Source organism: Pristiophorus japonicus, chromosome 1, assembly GCF_044704955.1.
Source record: "Pristiophorus japonicus isolate sPriJap1 chromosome 1, sPriJap1.hap1, whole genome shotgun sequence".
NCBI classification, from domain to species: Eukaryota; Metazoa; Chordata; class Chondrichthyes; family Pristiophoridae; genus Pristiophorus; species Pristiophorus japonicus.
The window spans coordinates 189,894,852-189,914,720 of record NC_091977.1 but is presented as its reverse complement, the minus strand read 5'-3'; the positions used below and the strand labels follow the sequence as shown (position 1 = coordinate 189,914,720).

The following is a 19,869-nucleotide window of genomic DNA, read 5'->3' as shown; positions in this document are numbered from 1 at the left end:
ATGCATGCAATGGCTGCAGAACACTGGGACACCTCCAACGTATGTGCATGCGAGCGGCAAACCAACACGTTGCAGAGGAAGATCGATCCACAGTCGATCAGATGGAATTGGAAACTCGTACTGAGGAGGCAGAGGTGTACGGGATACACACGTTCACGACGAAATGCCCACCAATAATGTTGAAAGTTGAACTGAACGGTATTCCGGTGTCTATGGAGCTGGGCATGGGGGCAAGTCAGTCCATAATGAGTTAAACAGCCTTCAACAGGCTGTGAGGGAAGGCGGCACACAAGCCCAAGCTCAGCCCCTTTCACACCAAACTAAGGACTTACACCAAGTAACTAATCCCTGTAATTGGCAGTGCTCAAGTCAAAGTCTCCTATGACGGAGCAGTACACGAACTCCCGCTGTGGATTATGCCAGGGGATAGCCCCACGTTGTTTGGCAGAAGCTGGCTGGGAAAATCTACTGGAACTGGGACGACATCTGAACGCTTTCGTCTGTCGACGACGCCTCATGTACCCAGGTTCTAAGCAAGTTCCCTTCGTTATTCAAGCCAGGCATCGGGAGCTTCTCGGGGGTGAAAGTGCAGATCCATTTGGTTCCCGGTACGCAACCCATCCATCGCAAGGCTCGGTCGGTACCGTACATGATGCGTGAAAAAGTGGAAATCGAACTGGACAGGCTGCAACGTGAAGGCATCATCACGCCGGTGGAATTCAACGACTGGGCCAGTCTGATTGTTCTGGTACTCAAGGAGGACGGTACGGTTAGAATTTGCGGGGACTATAAAGTAACTATTAACCGTTTTTCGCTGCAGGACCAGTACCCGCTACCCAAGGCAGACGACCTATTCGCAACCCTGGCTGGAGGGAAGACGTTCACCAAGCTGGACCTGACCTCGGCCTACATGATGCAGGAGCTGGAGGAGTCTTCGAAAGGCCTCACCTGCATCAACACACACAAAGGTCTGTTTATCTACAACCGGTGCCTGTTCGGGATTCGGTCGGCCACAGCGATCTTCCAGTGGAACATGGAAAGCCTGCTAAAGTCGGTTCCTTGCACAGTGGTCTTCTAGGACGACATATCGGCTAAAGGTCGAGACACCTTGGGGCACTTGAAGAATCTGGAGGAGGTTCTTAAGTCGGTTGGATCGGGTGGGGCTCAGGTAGAAACGCTCGAAGTGTGTTTTCCTGGCACAGGACATCGAATTCTTAGGAAGGAGAATCACAGCAGAGGGCATCAGACCCACCGAAGCCCAGGCGGAGGCCATCAAGAATGTACCGCGACCACAAAACGTGACGGAGCTGCGGTCGTTCTTGGGGCTCCTTAACTACTTCGGTAATTTCCTACCTGGGTTAAGCACCCTGCTTGAACCCCTACATGCGCTACTGCACAGGGGAGACGACTGGGTATGGGGGAATTCACAAGAGGCTGCCTTTAAGAAAGCCAGAAACTTGTGTTCTAACAAACTACTTGTCCTGTATAACCCATGTAAACGATTGGTGTTAGCTTGCGATGCATCGTCATACGGGGTCGGGTGTGTGTTACAACAAGCTAATGAATCAGGAATTTTGCAACCAGTTGCATATGCATCCAGGAGTTTGTCCAAGGCCATAAGGGCCTACAGCATGGTTGAAAAAGAGGCTCTGGCGTGCGTCTATGGGGTAAAAAAAACATGCACTAGTACTTATTTGGCCTCAAGTTCGAGCTTGAAACTGACCACAAGCCACTCATAACGCTATTCTCGGAGAGCAAAGGGATTAATACCAATACCTCTGCCCGCATCCAAAGATGGGCGCTCACGCTGTCGGCATACAACTACATAATCCGCCACAGACCGGGCAGAGAGAACTGCGCAGATGCTCTCAGTCGGCTACCATTGCCACCATCGGGGTGGAAATGGCACACCAGCGGACTTGCTCATGGTCATGGAGGCATTTGAGAACGAGAAGTCCTCCGTTACGGCCCGCCAGATCAGGACCTGGACCAGCCAGGATCCTTTACTGTCCTTGGTAAAAAACTGTGTCCTCCATGGGAGCTGGTCCAGTGTCCCAGTGGAGATGCAGGAAACGATTAAGCCATTCCACAGACGCAAAGATGAGCTGTCCCTGCAGATGGACTGTCTCTTGTGGGGCAATCGCATGGTCTTGCCCATGAAAGGCAGAGACACATTTACTTACGATATGCACAGCACCCACCCAGGCATCGTGATGATGAAAGCCATAGCCAGATCTCACGTGTGATGGCCTGGCATCGACTCAGATTTAGAGTCGTGTGTGCCAGTGCAACACTTGCTCTTAGTTGAGCAATGCACCCAGAGAGGCACCGCTAAGTTTGTGGTCCTGGCCATCCAAACCGTGGTCAAGGATCCATTTGGACTATGCGGGCCCATTCCTAGGCAAAATGTTTTTGGTTGTCGTGGACGCTTACTCAAAATGGATTGAATGTGCAACAATGTCTGGAAGCACGTCCACTGCCACCATTGAAAGCCAAGAGCCATGTTTGCCACGTACGGCTTGCCTGATGTCCTAGTCAGCGACAATGGGCTGTGCTTCACCAATGCTGAATTCAAAGAATTCATGACCCACAACGGGATCAAACATGTCACATCTGCCCCGTTCAAGCCCGCATCCAATGGCCAGGCAGAACGGGCAGTTCAGACCATCAAGCAAAGCTTGAAACGCGTGTCTGAAGGCTCGCTGCAGACCCGGTTGTCCCGAGTATTGCTCAGCTACCGCACCAGACCCCACTCACTCACCGGGATTTCCCCAGCTGAACTGTTCATGAAAAGGGCGCTCTAAACAAGGCTCTCTCTTGTCCACCCTGATCTCCATGATCACGTGGAGGGCAAGCGGCATCAACAAAGTATGTATCATGACCGTGCAAATATGTCATGCGATATTGAGATCAATGATCCTGTGTTTGTGCTCAATTATGGTCATGGCCCCAAATGGTTCGCTGGCACGGTCGCAGCCAAAGAGGGGAGTAGGGTGTTTCAGGTCAAACTGACCAACGGACAAACGCACAGAAACCAGTTGGACCAAATCAAATTGCGGTTCACCAACAGTTACGAACAACCTGAAGAGGACACCACCAACTTTGACCTTCCAACACACACACAAGTTGCAACTGACATCATAGTTGACCACGAAACCGAACTCATCATCCCCAGCAGCCCGGCAAGGCCGGCTGCCCAACAGCTCAGTGAAGAACTGATCAACCCACCCACATTTGTACCGAGACGATCGACAAGGGAGCGCAAAGCCCCAGATCGTCTCACCTTGTAAATAAATATACTGTTGACTTCATGGGAGAGTGATGTTAACCTGCATCACACCTGTCCACCAGAGGGCCCACCTATTGGGAGTTCCAAGGGATCCCAGCATCCCTTGGAGGCACAATATATAAAAGCAGGCCACCCACGAGGTACCTGCACTCTGGAGTCTTAATAAAGGAGCTCAGATCATACTTGCTCATTAAACACAGTACTTGGTTTGACCATTTATTATGAGTGTAACAGTTCCAGTTTAACTGAAATATACAAAGCTCCAGCATACCTTTTGCCTCCACTCCCAGCCATTGTAGATTTCATCTGAATGCCGAATAAACAATTTACAAAACTGTTGAAATTCCTGTTCTCCCAGGCAAATTTTTTCATTTTGGTTAAAATTATGCGACATCTGCAAACACTGAAAACAAGAAAGCAAACCTATTAATAATTTCACACACTGCCCAAACAATAACTTCCACATTGAATATTTGTCATTTTTTAACTTCCGTCAAAGTAGGATGTGTAAATTTGCTGCCATAGAAACAATTTATTTTACATTTCAAACAATCAACTGCTACTGCACAGCAACTATAATATCTGAAGGGATAAAACGTACAAAGAACGGTGCAGGGTGACAAGTATTCCTCCTGTTAAGAGTCCTCAGGTCAATTCACTATCCAAGTGGGTAAATAGCCAAATATCAAACCTGCCAAAAAGTGAACTACTTTTAACTTGGGAGATTCAGCCTTCAATGCACCCTCTCTGTGGTAAGTGCAGCAATGGCAGAGTGGCAGGTCTCCGCTCAGGAATGCTGTGATCATGAGAGACCACATCAGGATCCTGGTTCGATGAGCCAGCGCCACTCTCCCAGGACAGCACCTCATCATCCCCACCAATCTGCTGGAGCACAGGTCGGTGGGGTGGAGCTGGGTGATGTGTAATGAGAAGGGACTACTTAGCAATCTTGTTGTGCGAGGCCCCTTGGGGAAGAGTGACCATAATATGGTAGAATTCTTTATTAACATGGAGAGTGACAAAGTTAATTCGGAAACTAGAGTCCTGAACTTAAGGAAAGGTAACTTCGACGGTATGAGGCGTGAAGTGGCTAGAATAGACTGGCAAAGGATACTCAAAGGGTTGACGGTGGATAAGCAATGGCAAACATTTAAAGATCACATGGATGAACTTCAGCAATTGTACATCCCTGTCTGGAGCAAAAATAAAACGGGGAAGGTGGCTCAACCATGGCTAACAAGGGAAATTAAGGATAGTGTTAAAACCAAGGAAGAGGCATATAAATTGGCTAGAAAAAGCAACAAACCTGAGGACTGGGAGAAATTTAGAATTCAATAGAGGAGGACTAAGGGTTTAATTAAGAGGGGGAAAATAGAGTACGAGAGGAAGCTTGCAGGGAACATAAAAACTGACTGCAAAAGCTTCTAAAATATGTGAATAGAAAAAGATTAGTGAAGACAAACGTAGGTCCCTTGCAGTCGGATTCAGGTGAATTTATAACAGGGAACAAAGAAATGGCAGACCAATTGAACAAATACTTCGGTTCTGTCATCACGAAGGAAGACACAAATAACCTTCAGAATGTACTAGGGGACAGTGGGTCTAGTGAGAAGTAGGAACTGAAGGATATCCTTATTAGGCGGGAAATTGTGTTAGAGAAATTGATGGGATTGAAAGCCGATAAATCCCCAGGGCCTGATCGTCTGCATCCCAGAGTACGTAAGGAAGTGGCCCTAGAAATAGTGGATGCATTGGTGATCATTTTCCAACAGTCTATCAACTCTGGGTCAATTCCTATGGACTGGAGGGTAGCTAATGTAACACCACTTTTTAAAAAGGGAGGGAGAGAGAAAACGGGTAATTATAGACCGGTTAGCGTGACATCAGTAGGGAGAAAAATGTTGGAACCAATCATTAAGGATGAAATAGCAGCGCATTTGGAAAGCAGTGACAGGATTGGTCCAAGACAGCATGGATTTATGAAAGGGAAATCATGCTGGGCAAATCTTCTGGAATTTTTTGAGGATGTAACTAGCAGAGTGGACAAGGGAGAACCAATGGATGTGGTGTATTTGGACTTTCAAAAGGCTTTTGACAAGGTCCCGCACAAGAGATTGGTGTGCAAAATCAAAACGCATGGTATTGGGGATAATGTACTGACGTGGATAGAGAACTGGTTGGCAGACAGGAAGCAGAGAGTCGGGATAAACGGGTCCTTTTCAGAATGGCAGGCAGTGACTAGTGGAGTGTCGCAGGGCTCAGTGCTGGGACCCCAGCTCTTTACAGTAACGATTTAGATGAAGGAATTGAGTGTAATATCTCCAAGTTTGCAGATGATACTAAACTGGGTGGCAGTGTGAGCTGTGAGGAGGACACTAAGAGGCTGCAGGGTGACTTGGACAGGTTAGGTGAGTGGGCAAATGCATGGTAGATGCAGTATAATGTGGATAAATGTGAGGTTATCCATTTTGGGGGAAAAAACACGAAGGCAGAATATTATCTGAATGGCGGCAGATTAGGAAAAGGGGGAGGTGCAACGAGACCTGGGTTTCATGGTTCATCAGTCATTGAAAGTTGGCATGCAGGTACAGTAGGCGGTGAAGAAGGCAAATGGTGTATTGGTCTTCATAGCTAGGGGATTTGAGTATAGGAGCAGGGAGGTTTTACTGCAGTTGTACAGGGCCTTAGTGAGGCCTCACGTGGAATATTGTGTTCAGTTTTGGTCTCCTAATTTGAGGAAGAACGTTCTTGCTATTGAGGGAGTGCAACGAAAGTTCACCAGACTGATTCCAGGGATGGCTGGACTGTCATATGAGGAGAGACTGGATCAACTGGGCCTTTATTCACTGGAGTTTAGAAGGATGAGAGGGGATCTCATAGAAACGTATAAGATTCTGACGGGACTGGACAGGTTAGATGCAGGAAGAATGTTCCCGATGTTGGGGAAGTCAAGAGCCAGGGGACATAGTCTTAGGATAAGCGGTAGGCCATTTAATGAGGTGAGGAGAAACTTCTTCACTCAGAGAGTTGTTAACCTGCCACAGAGAGTTGTTGATGTCAGTTCAATGGATATATTCAAGAGGGAGTTAGATATGGCCCTTAAGGCTAAGGGGATTAAGGGGTATGGAGAGAAAGCAGGAAAGGGGTACTGAGGGAATGATCAGCCATGATCTTATTGATTGGTGGTGCAGGCTCGAAGGGCCGAATGGCCTATTCCTGCACCTATTTTCTATGTTTCTATGACACTTGAAGGTCCCCGGTGGACCGAGTCATGATGGCAACACTCAGAGCTCATGTGGCATCCAGCTGAGACTGCATAAGAGCAGACACTGTCTCGATGCTACCAGAGATGACAGCAGTAAGACGGTCCATGGCCTGTTGCCCAGAGTGCATGAGAGCATTCTGAGCTTCCAGGTCAGCGGCCATCCTCTCCAATACAGCTGAGACGTTGGTTCCCTTCTGCCTGTGCTGTAATGGCAGCTGCCACGTCGTCCACGACACGCATCACCTCATGTGGATCTGCACGGTCACTCTGGGAGTCAACCATCGTCTGCACACTCGCAATGATGTGCACTAGAGCTGTCCGCAATGCGGGAGGCGGACTCCTCCACTCTCCTAACCACTTGCGGCAGGCGCTCGGGCACCCTTGCCACTGCCCCCAACATCTGCGAATGCATGGCCTGCACCCTTGTTTCAAAAGCCGCCACAGAGAGGTTCGTCCGAGTCCTCTGTAGCAGAAGTCGCATGCAATCTCGCCCTTTGCCCTTCACCATGCTGCAGCCCGCTAGGCCCCGGTGCATTACCCAGTGCAGACCCCTCTCCTAATTCTAACTGCAACGAATGCGTACTCCCAGTATCTGAGCTTGTGTGTGTAAGTGGCGGAAGCAGTGACCCCCTCTTCATCGCCCTCAACGGACATGCTGCCAATGTCTGCACTTGGCTCAAGGGTCCCGTCCGGATTCTGGCTCGCATTCAGCTCAAGGGGCTCGGTCTGACTCTGCCTCACACTCTGGGTATCATCTGCAATCATAAATGGCACAAGGGTTCCGTGAGGGTGAGGTAGCGCATTGCACCATCCAGCAAGCAACTTGCACACAATCACCACCAATTGACTGGTAGGCACTTGGACTTTCAGGGAGAGATAGCATTAAAGGAAGGCCTTCACTTACCAATGCTGCCCCCAGCGAAATCCACACTGCCGGCAGCCACAGGGGAGGCAACATGTGGGCCCACCAGCCGATGCACCCTCTCCTCGATGTCAGTGAGCTGCTAGATATCGGTCTCGTTCCCACCTGTCCTCTGTTGCTCCAAACGGTTGTGGGAGACCTTGGGCCTGCAAAGCAAAGAAGAGTTGCTGAACAGCAGTTTAATGAGGCATCGGCAAGTTTTGCTCCATTACATGCAGGTGTAACTCTCACATGAAAGGGACCCTCCATTGCGAGTATGCACACATATAGATGCCTCAGCAATCAAATGATGCTGCAGTGACTATATAGTGAAGGTGGGAAATAAGAGGTGAAGGAGAGGCTCAGAGATGGAAGGTTAAGAGTTGGGGGAACATGTACTCACTTTCATCAGTCGAATTATGTCGTTCAACCTTTTGCGGCATTGGGTGGCGGTGCGGTCATGAACTGAGGTCCCCGACACCTCCACAGCTATATTTCTCCACGCATTCACAAAGACGGTGTGACGGGGTCTTCCTGTGTCTGGATACAGTACGCGCTGCCTTCTCTCCACAGCTTGGACGAGGATCTCAATTTCAACATCGGAGAAGCGGCAGGCCCCCCTTAAAGCTCTTGCATTAGCCATTCCATCAGAAGCACCAAAGACAAACTCAATGCTCAGGGCCTAGCTGCAAAATTGCCCTTTAAGGCGGCTAGGGAGCAGTTGCCTCACCATCAGTCAATAGGAATCAGCTGAATGTCTCAGCCTAATCGGTCAGTCCGCCCCCACACCGCTGCAAAGAGCCCATTCCCACCACCAATACCACCCCGTTCCTTCGTTTTGCTCTAAGTGCTGAATTTCGCTCTAATAGCCGCCCCTCCATTGGGGCGGTAATGCACCCAAAAAAGTGGTAGGTGCACCCTGTTTCGGGCAAAGGGCAATTTCAGTCCCTTGGGTTCCCAGAACATTAAATCAACTGAAAAAGTTGTAATCTTTTGATTAAAATATATCTATATAAAGTCAGAGAGAATTAAATTCTTGAGTCAAGGAATTAAAGAATTAAGCAGAATGGCTGTCTATCAAATTGACTGCTTTAAGTTACAATAACAGAAGTTATTTCTCATATAGCTGAATTTCCCCTTAAAAAGACAGCTGTGATGATACTGGAATACTATGATGGAAGAGATGGGCCAAGCAAACTGCATGCTCAGCTGCTCGATTAAAAATATTAAGAGACCTGTATTCAGGCAATTAGACATACAACACACCATTTTAAAGGTTAATGCTTAGTTTGTTTGAGATTGTCTAAGAAAGACTTGCATTTATATAGCGCCTTTAACGACTACCGGTCATCTCAAAGCGCTTTACAGCCAATGAAATACATTTGGCGTGTAGACACGGTTGTAATGTGGGAAACTCGGCAGCCAATTTGCGCACAACAAGCACCCACAAACAGCAATGTGATAACGACCAGATAATCTGTTTTTGTTATGTTCATTGAGGAATAAATATTGGCCAGGACACTGGGGATAACTCCCCTGCTCTTCTTCAAAATAATACCATGGGATCTTTTACGTCCACCTGAGAGAGCAGACGGAGCCTCGGTTTAACGTCTCATCCGAAAGTCAGCAACCATTCTGTAGACCCCAATAAGAGTAAAAGAGCTATTTTCCAAAAGTCATTGGGCTCAATTTTCCCAAATGCCGTTTTTTGGCATATTGCCAGAGTTACGCCCGTTTTTCTTGGCCCCGACTACTTCAAAAAAATAACTTGCAAGTTTCCCCGTTCTATTTTTTTGAAATTGGTGCTGCGCAACCTGTCCTTTAGCTTTGGGGGGTGGAGCCTAATGTCTGTGCCGAAAAAACGATGCCCCCCCCCACCCCTGCTGCGCATGCGCGAAAAAAAAAGACCGCTATGGGCGGTATGCCCAGTACAGCTCCCGGTTTGCATTCGACCTATTTTAAAGAGCCAGTTGTGTGTGAGAACTTTAATTCTCAGTAGAAAAATTGGAACTGCAATACAATATGCAACACGGCTCAAAGACCAAGAATTTCTCACAGGATGAAATGGAGCACTAGTTACTGTAATTGAGGCCAGATGGCACGAGCTGGACGCCAGCAGAGGTCACATAAAAGTTACACCAAAAGAAAAGAAGAAACGCTGGAACCAACTTGCAGAAGATTACTGTGCAATGGTGACCACCCCGAGGTCTGGAGGCCAGTGCAAAAAAAGTGGCAGGACCTTGGTCAAGTTGTTAGTGTAAGTAATATTTTCATTTATTCACTGGAATTGCAATTGTAAATGTGACCATCTGTATATGTCCCACCCAGCAGAAAGACACCCTCTCTAAAAAGTTATATTTTCATCTTTGTAGAGGAAGGTGACAAACAACAAAAGGGAAAGAACTTGAACAGGAGGAGGCCCGGCAAATCTGCACCCACTGACACCCTTGGAAGAGTCGCTGCTTTGATGGGTCCTGCCTGGAGAAAAGCAACCACCACTGCACAAGCTGGGTCCAAACTCGAGGGAGAGGGTAAGTCCTGCAAATTCCACAGTCTGGCTTTGCTAAATGTTCAGTACTACGCGGGCTAGCTCTGCTTCGGTTTATGGGGATGTCTCCATCAGCTACGCTTCGGTTGATGCAATGTGCTATCTTTCATCGTGGTCCTACACATCAGCCTGCTGCCTGCACTGTGTGAGCCTACTCATACCACCCTGCCCTCTTCTCTGCTGCTAACCATTTGTCTGTTCTGTTATATTTTGCAGAACTTGAGGCCAACCTCAACGAGGCTGAAGCCGATGCAAAAGAAGATTTAGACGCGGATGAACCTGAAGAGGAGAAAATCTTCCAATCTGATCTTCCAGAACAAGAGCATGGGGGTGAGGGGGAGAGGGGATGGATGAAGCCCCCACTGTTGTACTCACTCTGGAGGAGGTGCAAGTGCCGCCCATTGAGGAGCCAGGCTCTTTCCTGAGTGGTACGAGTGTTATTGGGACAATCCATGGTTTCTCAGTCCGAGGCTGCGGATCCCAGTAGGCTGCAACAAGGCACACCCAGGGCCCAACCATCTAAGACTGTGGGTCCCAGTGGAATGCAGCGAGCCACATCCAGGATGAGGAGGGGGAAGGAGAGCTCGGCAGCGCTCTCCTGAGGTGCAGGATCTAACAGATGTGGTTCTGATGATGGCAATGAGTGCAGAGAGCATTGACCTTACACGATCATTCCTGGACACCATCAGTGGGGTGGGTGATGTCGGGAGAAGTAACAACACTCTCTCGAAAAATGGGAACACTGTCCGGGAACATGAGGGAGCGAATGTTGCAGGAAGCTGAAACACTGTCGGCGAACATGAGGGAGGGAATGTCGGAGTTAGCTGCTACAATAAGGGAACACGGCCAGACTCGGCGTCCACTGACAGAATCAACTGCACTCCCACTCCCACTCCCATCCCCAGACCAGCCTCTAAAGAGGCTCAAGCCGGGCCTTCCACATTACCGCCTGCCACCCCCCATCAAGAAGTCCGCATTACCCAAGATGTTCGAAAGAATAAGCTTGGTACCAACCCAAGAAACACTGCGCCACCGCCTGCGGGCAGGGGTGGAGTCACCAAGACCAAGCGCAGCGGGCGGTCTTAGGTTAAGGTGGAGGAGATGGGTGCAGCTTTTCTTTGCTGCTGTTGTTGTTTTTATTATTGTTGTTACTGTTCTCAAATTAAAAGTTTTTTGTAATTTATGTAAATTTACAAGTTTAAAAGTTTTTAAGTGATCTTAAGAGTTTGTAAGTGAACTTAACTGAAAACTTTAAAGTTTGATACAAGAATATTTTTATTAAAGTTAAGTACAAACAAGTGTCAAACTTTTGAATAAAATATATTTTAAATTATAACTGAATCATTTCCATTATCTGTTCCATTAACACAACACAACATTACGGAACAGGTCCAAACAGTAAACATGGTCCATGTGGAATAATTCCTGCTGAGCCTTCAGGCAGCAAAACGTTCACGGATGAGCTGCTGGTGCAAGGCTCGAGCAATCGATAAAGGGGCATCATGGCCCGCCCTCCTCCGCCGTCGTGCTCCAGGTTCAGGTAGTTGCATGGCTTCCTCGTCCTCCTCCTCCTCCTCTGCATCTTCCTCATCATCAGCCACTATTATCTCAGGTGGTTCTTCTCCTACCAGCTGCTGTTGCCTCATGATGGCTAAGTTATGCAGCATGCAGCACACAACAGTGAACTGACCAACAATCTCAGGGGAGTATTGCAAGTAGCCTCTGGAATGGTCCAGGCATCGGAAACGCTGTTTCAAGATGCTAATGGTCCTCTCCATTATGCTGCACGTCTCAATGTGTGACATGTTGTATTCCCGGTCAGCTTCCGTCCAGGTTATGCAGAGGGGCGTCATGAGCCAGGTGGCGAGGCCGTAACCTCTGTCTCCCAGAAGCAAGCTCTGCCTCTCTGGCTGCTGCTGAAACATGGCAGATAAAGCGCTCTCGTGTAGGATGAATGCATCATGGGTGCTCCCAGGGTATCTCGCATCAACTGACAAAATGCAATGCATGTCATCACAAACAGCGTGGAAGCCTTTTCTGTTCCTATACATTTTGGAATCCTCCGAAAGGTGCTCGCAAGGCGATGTGGGTACAATCAATGCAGCCCTGTACCTTTGGGAAGCCAGCAATCCTCGAGAAGCCCACAACCCTATCACGCATTGCCTGGGTGGTCATGGGGAACTTTATGTAATCATTCCTCCAGGCATATAGTGCAGCAGTCACCTGCCGAATGTAGATATGTGTTGCATGTTGAGAAATGGAGCACACATCCCCAGTTGTGACCTGGAATGATCCCGATGCATCGAACGAAAGTGCCTTCACTTCAACTGACAAAGCAGTCCACCTGACGTTTCTAGATTGCAGGTTTGCTTTTATTAACTCACAGATTTCAATTACAACTTCTTTGCGGAAATGCAGCCTTCTGACACAATCTGCATCACTCAGGTGCAGGTATGAACGCCTGTCTCGATATACCCAACGTGGGTAAGGCCTCCTGCCCATCATCCTAACGTGCTCTGAGGTTCCTCATGCGATGACGTTGAATCAATCGTTTCTTCAGCAGCACCATCATGCAGAAGGCTTGCATGAGGTATAGCATTGTCAATATTGCCCCCATAATTAAATTGTACCTTTGCAAGAAGCTCAAAACAGCAGAACGAGGAGTTAAAGCTTCTCTGCTCTCTCTGTCCCCAAGATCGACACTCTAGTATGGACCACATCCAGGTCTGTACATGCGCAATAGGCTTGCTTAGAACAGGAAGCTAGGCATTCAATGAGGACATCTGGGGCAACGAAGTCGAATGCAATTCTTTAATTTTAGATTTTTTTCAAAGTACCAACCACCACCGACTGAACAACTGCTCACCGGGTTCGAGGGTTGGCCGGCAGAATTGCTCCCTCGCCCGGACACACAGGCTTGGCATTCCGGGCTTTTTTTGAAGCTGCTGCATAGTGTAAGGCTTCTCATGCCTTCAGTTCGGTTTACACCCGCCTCCCGGGCTTCTTTTGAAGCCAAGCCCCGAGCCAGTGCCCGGGCGAGGGAGCAATTCTGCCGGCCGATACTCCGACACGCGAGCCTGGTGAGGAGACGTTCGCTGGTGGCGTGGCACTTTGAAAAAAATCTAAAATTAAAAAATTGCATTAGACTTCCATTTTCTCCATTTCAAGTTTGAAAAAAATTAAGCTTGATGATGCATATTTAATGTCTTCTCGACTCCCTCCAAAACTTCGCATAAAAACAAAGGCGTCTTTCTGCGGCAATTTTCTAAATGTGCGCTGGTTTTTCTTAAGTGGTCACACACACCGTCTCCCTAGGAGAAATGCAAGTTGGCCAAACTTGCATAAATTTGAAAAAGTGGCGCAGACATCAGGTTACGCCCCCATGACGCAAAAAAAAAAATAACCTAAAAAAATTGCAACTCAGTTATGCTGACGCACAAACTTTTTGGAAACCTGGATATTTTAATTTAGGCCAAGAAAAGCGGCACGCGCCAAAAAAACGGCGTAGATAATTGGAGAAAATTGAGCCCATTGTTTCTCTCTTCTGTATCCTCTGCATCACTAACTGGAGCTCAGTCATAGCCAAGAGTGAATTCCCACTGATCATGTGAGCAGCATTCATATTTTATCATATATGCTCAAAGTGTTTAAAGAAACATTTAATAATTGTGTACCAGAAGAACAGGAATCTCTTTCTTGGCTATTATTTCAACTAAACCAGACAAGGATCTTCAAGAGTAAGGCAATTGTAGGACAATATCCCATGGGCTGTGGTTAGGGCACTAAATTTCGCATTATGGTCTCAATTTAGGAAGGGAAAATATTGTCTAGGAGTCCTGTTCCTGATCACTCGTCAATGATCCTTGCTCGAAAGTGTGTGCATGGAAATCAAATGAGGACCTGATTAACCTCACATCGAGTAGTCCACCAACAGTCAGCACCTACTCTGGGTTGGTTGAGCAAGATCCAACAGGGCTGCCACAGCTCAGAAGAAACATCATGAGCCACAGTCTTCAGGAAAGTAAGGTGAAAACAGGAACATTAAAAAAAAGTGTCTCTGCAGGCAAAATACCTGCAAAAGTAAAACTGACTTTACTTATAAGTACTGATCTAAATCAAATCAATTTGGGTAGATCATTCTCCTCCTACAAGACACTAGTTTTTAAAACTACTCAGCAGCTTTTAGCCGGCACGGGATGTTCTCCACCAACTGCGATATTCTTGCATACCTGGGGGGGGGCCGGGGGGGGGTACTGTGGCTTAGTGGTTACGTTATTGGACTAATGATCTCGAGACGCGAGTTTAAATCCTGCCTGAGGAATTTAAATTCAGTTAATTAAAGAAATCTGGAACAAAAAAGTAGCATCAGTAATGGTGATCATGAAACTACTGGATTGTCGTAAAAAAAGGAAATCTGCTGTCCTTACCCGGTCTGGCCCTATATGTGACACCAGATCCATAGCAAAGTGGTTGACTCTTATCTGCCCTCTGAAATGGAAGCTCACCACCACCTTCTCAAGTGCAATTAGGGATGGACAATAAATGTTGCCCTTATCAATGACATGTACATGAATGAATATTTTAAAATACTGAAAAGACCTTTGACAGAGTTGACAAACTATGGGCTAGATCCTCCACTTTTTTTGCATGCTTAACACCCATGTTACCACTGAAATGACGTATAACGTCCATTTATCACCCAGTTTGGCACAAAATGGAAACTGGTGGGCATTTTTAGGAAACTTACCGTCGAGCGTTACTTTCCCCATGAGCTTAACGCCGGGAATAAATATTACCGTTTGCCTACTTTTTTTGGGCGGAATCAGTAGAATGGGCAAAATCAACGGCCATAATATCGGCCAGCGTTACTTTCCACACTAATTGAACGCTGAGATTCAACATTAACGCCCGCCCACTTTTTTTTGTCATAAAGAGCATATTTACCGAAACTAGCGGCCATGAGACCGGCCAGCATCAATTTCATCACCTCGCACATATATCGCTTGCCCAAAAAAACGCCCAGAAAAAATGGAACTAACCAGAACTAATCACAGCGTTATGGACGCCATGTTCGAGATCACATGTCGCATCCTTTAAAAGGCTGCTGTGCTTCAACCTCGGCAGAGTTCGGATGTACTCTTCAGGTCGTTGGAGTGGATGTGAACATCTGTAAAAACATCTTGACCATACTGTGACTGATTGGAATTGAATAGGTGTATTCGTCGGGACATTCCTCGTTTGTGACCAATCGGTAGAAAACAGAGAGCTACTGCAATGGGGCCTGTCCTTTCTCACCCTCACTTGGTGACCAATTACATGCTGCAAACTCGACATCGCCGAAGGTACGCTCCACTACATTATGTGCCCAATGTAAGACGTGACAGACTGATGAGGAGGACCCCCGCAAGTACAAGGAGAAGCAGTCTTACCTCGACTTGCCCAACACCTCCTGCCTTCGAAGACTGTGCTTCCACAAAGAGGTTATCACTGAGGTATGCCAGCTCATAAGGGCAGATCTGCAGCCTGCCAGCACCATCAGTACTGCACTGTCTGTCGAGATCAAAGTCACCGCAGCACTGTCGTTCTACACCTCGGGTTCTTTTCAGGCCACAACTGGATACATTTGCGGACTTTCTCAGCATGCCACACCTCGCTGCATTAGACATGTCACTGAAGTCCTGTACGCACGCAGGAGAGACTTGATCAGCTTCCCAATGACCAGGGAGGCACAGAATGAGAGGGCTCTAGGAGTCTCCAGAATTGCAAACTTCCCCAAGGTGCAGGGAGCAATAGACTGTACGCACATTGCGATGCGGGCATCTTTTCAGGATGTAGAGGTTTCAGGAACCGCAAGGGATTCCATTCCCTGAATGTCCAACTGGTTGTCGACCACCAGCAAGTTATACTGGCTGTGAATGCTCAATTTCCGGGCTGCATCCATGATGCTCACATTCTGCGTGAGAGCACTGAATCTGACTTGTGTAACAATCAGCCACAAGGTCAATGCTGGATGCTTGGTGACAAAGGATATTGCCTCGCTACTTGGCTGATGACCCCCCCCGTGTGACACCCACACCGAAGCCGAGAGGCAATAAATACAATGAGAGCCACAGAGCAACTTGCAATATCGTGGAGAAAACCATTGGTGTGCTGAAGCAGCACTTTAGATACCTGGACCACTCAGGAGGCGAGCTTCAATACCACCCTGTGGTAGTGTGCTCCCTGCTGCACAACTTGGCTATCAGGAGGGGACAAGAATTGCCTGAAGAGTCTGACAGTCCACCTTACCAGAGAGAGGAAGAGGAGGACGAGGAGGCGAATGCTGACATCGGCCCAGACAATCAGGCTGACGCTGAAGCCATGCCCCCGCCCCCACTATAGACCGCATGAAAGGGCCCGTGGTGACATGATAACTGTAAGAGCCTTACGTCAGGAGCTCATCAATGATCGCTTTGCCTGAAAGAACGTTGGTGTTAGTTACAAAGCTGTCACACTGCTGGGTGTGCAGGTGATACATCAATGGTGGGCATCACCTTGGTGACAGTTAAAGTTTAAGTTGTCATTATACCCACTGATGTTAAGGAATCACCAGCGTGTAACGGTGCAGCTATCTGAGCCAATGCGCTACAAGGTTTTGTTAAATAAAAAACATTTTAAGTCTGAAATCATCAGACTTGTACAGACTTTCTGTACAAACCAACCCTTCCCCCCCACCCCCGCTTCTCCTACCCACCTCTACCACTTCCTCTTGCCCTCCTGACTCTAAGTCGCCTGGCCGAGGAGCTCCTCATGCGATGCTTCATTGGGGAGGGGTGATAACCGAAATGTTGCTTGGACGGATACAGAAGAGGACGGTTCTGAGGTGGGAACGTGCTCCGAGCCAGAAGCAAGATGTTGCTGCTTGCTCTCGTGTGGTTAGCAATATGGGTGCATCACCTTGGGGTGCAGTGTCGCGCTCCGGGACCACTGAGAGCCCAGTGTTCCTGGCTACCAGCTCCAGGGCCTCCTCCATCCCTTCCATGTTATATCTTATTTGTTGGACAAAAACTTGGTGGCAACTATGTTCTTGGTGCTTAGTAGGCTTTTTGCGACTGGTGAATCACCCTCGTGCCTCCCACAACAGCTAGACAAGCACACACCACAGCCACACAGGCTTTCCGTGCCTCTGAGCTCCCTCTCTATCTGTCGCCTCTCGGGAATCAAGCATTGCCATGCCATTGCTAAGGACAGCCATACTTTACGGCAGAAGGTCATAAAAATCTAACGCTACCACCCATTTCATATCATAGAAATATAGAAAATAGGTGCAGGAGTAGGCCATTCGGCCCTTCGAGCCTGCACCGCCATTCAATGAGTTCATGGCTGAACATGCAACCTCAGTACCCCATTCCTGCTTTCTCGCCATACCCCTTGATCCCCCGAGTAGTAAGGACTACATCTAACTCCTTTTTGAATATATTTATTGAATTGGCCTCAACAACTTTCTGTGGTAGAGAATTCCACAGGTTCACCACTCTCTGGGTGAAGAGGTTTCTCCTCATCTTGGTCCTAAATGGCTTACCCCTTATCCTTAGACTGTGACCCCTGGTTCTGGACTTCCCCAACACTGGGAACATTCTTCCTGCATCTAACCTGTCGAAACCCGTCAGAATTTTAAACGTTTTTATGAGATCCCCTGTCATTCTTCTGAACTCCAGTGAATACAAGCCCAGTTGATCCAGTCTTTCTTGATATGTCATTCCTGCCATCCCAGGAATCAGTCTGGTGAACCTTCGCTGCACTCCCTCAACAGCAAGAATGTCCTTCCTCAAGTTAGGAGACCAAAACTGTACAAATACTCCAGTTGTGGCCTCACCAAGGCCCTGTATAACTGTAGCAACACATCCCTGCCCCTGTACTCAAATCCCCTCGCTATGAAGGCCAACATGCCATTTGCTTTCTTAACCGCCTGCTGTACCTGCATGCCAACCTTCAATGACTGATGTACCATGACACCCAGGTCTCGTTGCACCTCTCCTTTTCCTAATCTGTCACCATTCACATAATAGTCTGTCTCTCTGTTTTTACCACCAAAGTGGATAACCTCACATTTATCCACATTATACTTCATCTGCCATGCATTTGTCCACTCACATAACCTATCCAAGTCGCTCTGCAGCCTCATAGCATCCTCCTCGCAGCTCACACTGCAACTCAACTTAGTGTCATCCGCAAATTTGGAGATACTACATTTAATCCCCTCGTCTAAATCATTAATGTACAATGTAAACAGCTGGGGCCCCAGCACAGAACCTTGCGGTACCCCACTAGTCACTGCCTGCCATTCTGAAAAGTACCCATTTACTCCTACTCTTTGCTTCCTGTCTGCCAACCAGTTCTCAATCCACGTCAGCACACTACCCCCAATCCCATGTGCTTTAACTTTGCACATTAATCTCTTGTGTGGGACCTTGTCGAAGGCCTTCTGAAAGTCCAAATACACCACATCAACTGGTTCTCCCTTGTCCACTTTACTGGAAACATCCTCAAAAAATTCCAGAAGATTTGTCAAACATGATTTCCCTTTCACAAATCTGTGCTGACTTGGACCGATCATGTACCTCTTTACAAATGCGCTGCTATGACATCCTTAATAATTGATTCCATCATTTTACCCATTACTGATGTCAGGCTGACCAGTCTATAATTCCCTGTTTTCTCTCTCCCTCCTTTTTTAAAAAGTGGGGTTATATTGGCTACCCTCCACTCGATAGGAACTGATCCAGAGTCTATGGAATGTTGGAAAATGACTGTCAATGCATCCGCTATTTCCAAGGCCACCTCCTTAAGTACTCTGGGATGCAGTCCATCAGGCCCTGGGGATTTATTGGCCTTCAATCCCATCAATTTCCCCAACACAATTTCCCGACTAATAAGGATTTCCCTCAGTTTTCCTTCTTACTAGACCCTCTGACCCCTTGTATATCCGGAAGGTTGTTTGTGTCCTCCTTAGTGAATACCGAACCAAAGTACTTGTTCAATTGGTCTGCTATTTCTTTGTTCCCAGTTATGACTTCCCCTGATTCTGACTGCAGGGGACCTACGTTTGTCTTTACTAACCTTTTTCTCTTTACATACCTATAGAAGCTTTTGCAGTCCATTTTATTGTTCCCTGCAAGCTTCCTCTCGTACTCGATTTTCCCTGCCCTAATAAAACCCTTTGTCTTCCTCTGCTGAGTTCTAAATTTCTCCCAGTCCTCGGGTTCGTTGCTACTTCTGGCCAATTTGAATGCCATTTCTTTGGCTTTAATACTATCACTCGCGGTAGCAGCCATTTTCAAAAATGGAGACTAGGTGCTTTGAGAATGGGCAAGAAGCCGGCGATCTGAAAACCCTTCTTTACCGCCCACGCCGGAAATAACGCCCATTTTTGGGCAATAAGCACAAAAGTAAAGGTTCTAGCCCCATCTCTTCTGCAGCTTGAAAAAATTTGCCTTGGCTCATCTTTTACTAAAAAAACCCAGTATTTTTAACAATGATTCATCTTCACTAATCATTATGAAGGACTTGTTCCCATCTTTCCCATGCAGCTTGGCATGCATGTGTTTTTTTCCCTATTGTTATGTTGGTCATTGTAGCTAACAGTGGCAGTTGAAACAAAGACATTAAATCCAAAATTGCCCACCGCCCAAAATGAGTCACACCTTGGAAGTGTTCCAGTTGCCTCAATGCATGGGGCGGCCAATCTGGAGAGATTCAGCTTTTTAGCTGATGTTTCTGGTCAGGTGTTGGTATGGGGAGAGGGACGGAAGTGCGGGCATGTCAAAGTAGCTGCGGAAGTGGGGAGCGAGTCGGAGTTGCCGGTGCTCGAAGTCATCAATGCCGCG

General features: G+C 47.5%; 1 protein-coding gene across 13 annotated transcripts in view; it reads right to left on the bottom strand.

Annotated features, from left to right (window-relative positions):
• atg10 (ATG10 autophagy related 10 homolog (S. cerevisiae)) overlaps positions 1–19,869 on the bottom strand; it is a 419,083-nt gene that overhangs the window by 262,342 nt on the left and 136,872 nt on the right. For 6 of the 13 annotated variants that reach the window (XM_070866909.1, XM_070866899.1, XM_070866925.1 and 3 more), the window contains exons 1-3: positions 7,859–7,900; positions 7,459–7,622; positions 3,561–3,692 (exon numbers count right to left, since the gene is read on the bottom strand). In XM_070866909.1, coding sequence (XP_070723010.1) covers positions 3,561–3,692; positions 7,459–7,622; positions 7,859–7,898 — 336 coding nt within the window. In that variant the 5' untranslated portion in view covers positions 7,899–7,900. Of the gene's footprint in view, positions 1–3,560; positions 3,693–7,458; positions 7,623–7,858; positions 7,901–15,042; positions 15,062–19,686; positions 19,809–19,869 lie in introns of those variants that run through there. The other 7 variants (XM_070867422.1, XM_070867373.1, XM_070867202.1 and 4 more) reach the window with 4 other exon arrangements.